Source organism: Alligator sinensis, unplaced genomic scaffold (assembly GCF_000455745.1).
Source record: "Alligator sinensis unplaced genomic scaffold, ASM45574v1 scaffold1860_2, whole genome shotgun sequence".
Lineage (NCBI taxonomy): Eukaryota > Metazoa > Chordata > Crocodylia > Alligatoridae > Alligator > Alligator sinensis.
The window spans coordinates 274170-275057 of NW_005843035.1; the positions used below are offsets into that span (position 1 = coordinate 274170).

An 888-nucleotide genomic window follows, 5' to 3' on the forward strand; every position below is an offset into this window, starting at 1 on the left:
TCCCGCTCACCCCCGCTGGCGTACTCCATGACGAGGTAGAGCGTCTTCTCTGTCTCGATCACCTCGAAGAGCTTCACTGCAAGCACCGTGGGTCAGCGCTGGCCCCACCCCTAGGCCCGCCTCCCCCATGCATAGGGGTGGGCTGGGGACTTGACCCCTGACCCCTGCAGCTGGCACCGTGGCTGGGGTGTAGTGAACCCAGGTGTCTGAGTTCACAGTGCCCCCTGCCCCAACCGGCCAGCCCCCTCTCTGTCTCGATCACCTCGAAGAGCTTCACTGCAAGCACCGTGGGTCAGCGCTGGCCCCACCCCTAGGCCCGCCTCCCCCATGCATAGGGGTGGGCTGGGGACTTGACCCCTGACCCCTGCAGCTGGCACCGTGGCTGGGGTGTAGTGAACCCAGGTGTCTGAGTTCACAGTGCCCCCTGCCCCAACCGGCCAGCCCCCATGCCGTGCCCAGAGCTGGAGAGAACCCAGGTGTCCGGGCTCCCAGCCCCACCCTGCTCTCACCCCCAGCCCCACTCCCCTCCCAGGGCTTGGGGGAACCCAGGTGTCCAGGCTCCTTCCAGGAACCAACATATCCCACTCCCCTCCCACCACAGGAGCAAGCCCCGGGGCCCAGGCGGCACTCACCGATGTTGGGGTGGTTCAGCACCTTCATGATCCGCACTTCCCGGAAGAGCTAGGAGGAAGGGGGGAGGTCAGATGGGTGGGGACACGGCCCCCCACTTCCAGACCCCCCACAACCCCTGGGAAAGTCCCAGCTCCCCCCGGGGCAGTCCTGGCCCATTCTGGGGCAGTTCCCAGCTCACCTTCTGCAGGCTGGAGGAGTTGAGTTGCGTCTTGTCAATGATCTTCACGGCCACCTGGGAGGGGGGGATCACCGGGG

At 66.4% G+C, this 888-nt stretch overlaps 1 protein-coding gene across 1 annotated transcript in view; it reads right to left on the reverse strand.

The window, feature by feature from the left end:
* Positions 1–888, reverse strand: part of MARK2 (microtubule affinity regulating kinase 2) — a 25465-nt gene that overhangs the window by 6721 nt on the left and 17856 nt on the right. The window contains exons 3-5 of the mRNA XM_025193257.1: positions 812–865; positions 633–681; positions 7–76 (exon numbers count right to left, since the gene is read on the reverse strand). Of these exons, the coding sequence (XP_025049042.1) occupies positions 7–76; positions 633–681; positions 812–865 (173 nt within the window). The remainder of the gene's footprint in view (positions 1–6; positions 77–632; positions 682–811; positions 866–888) is intronic.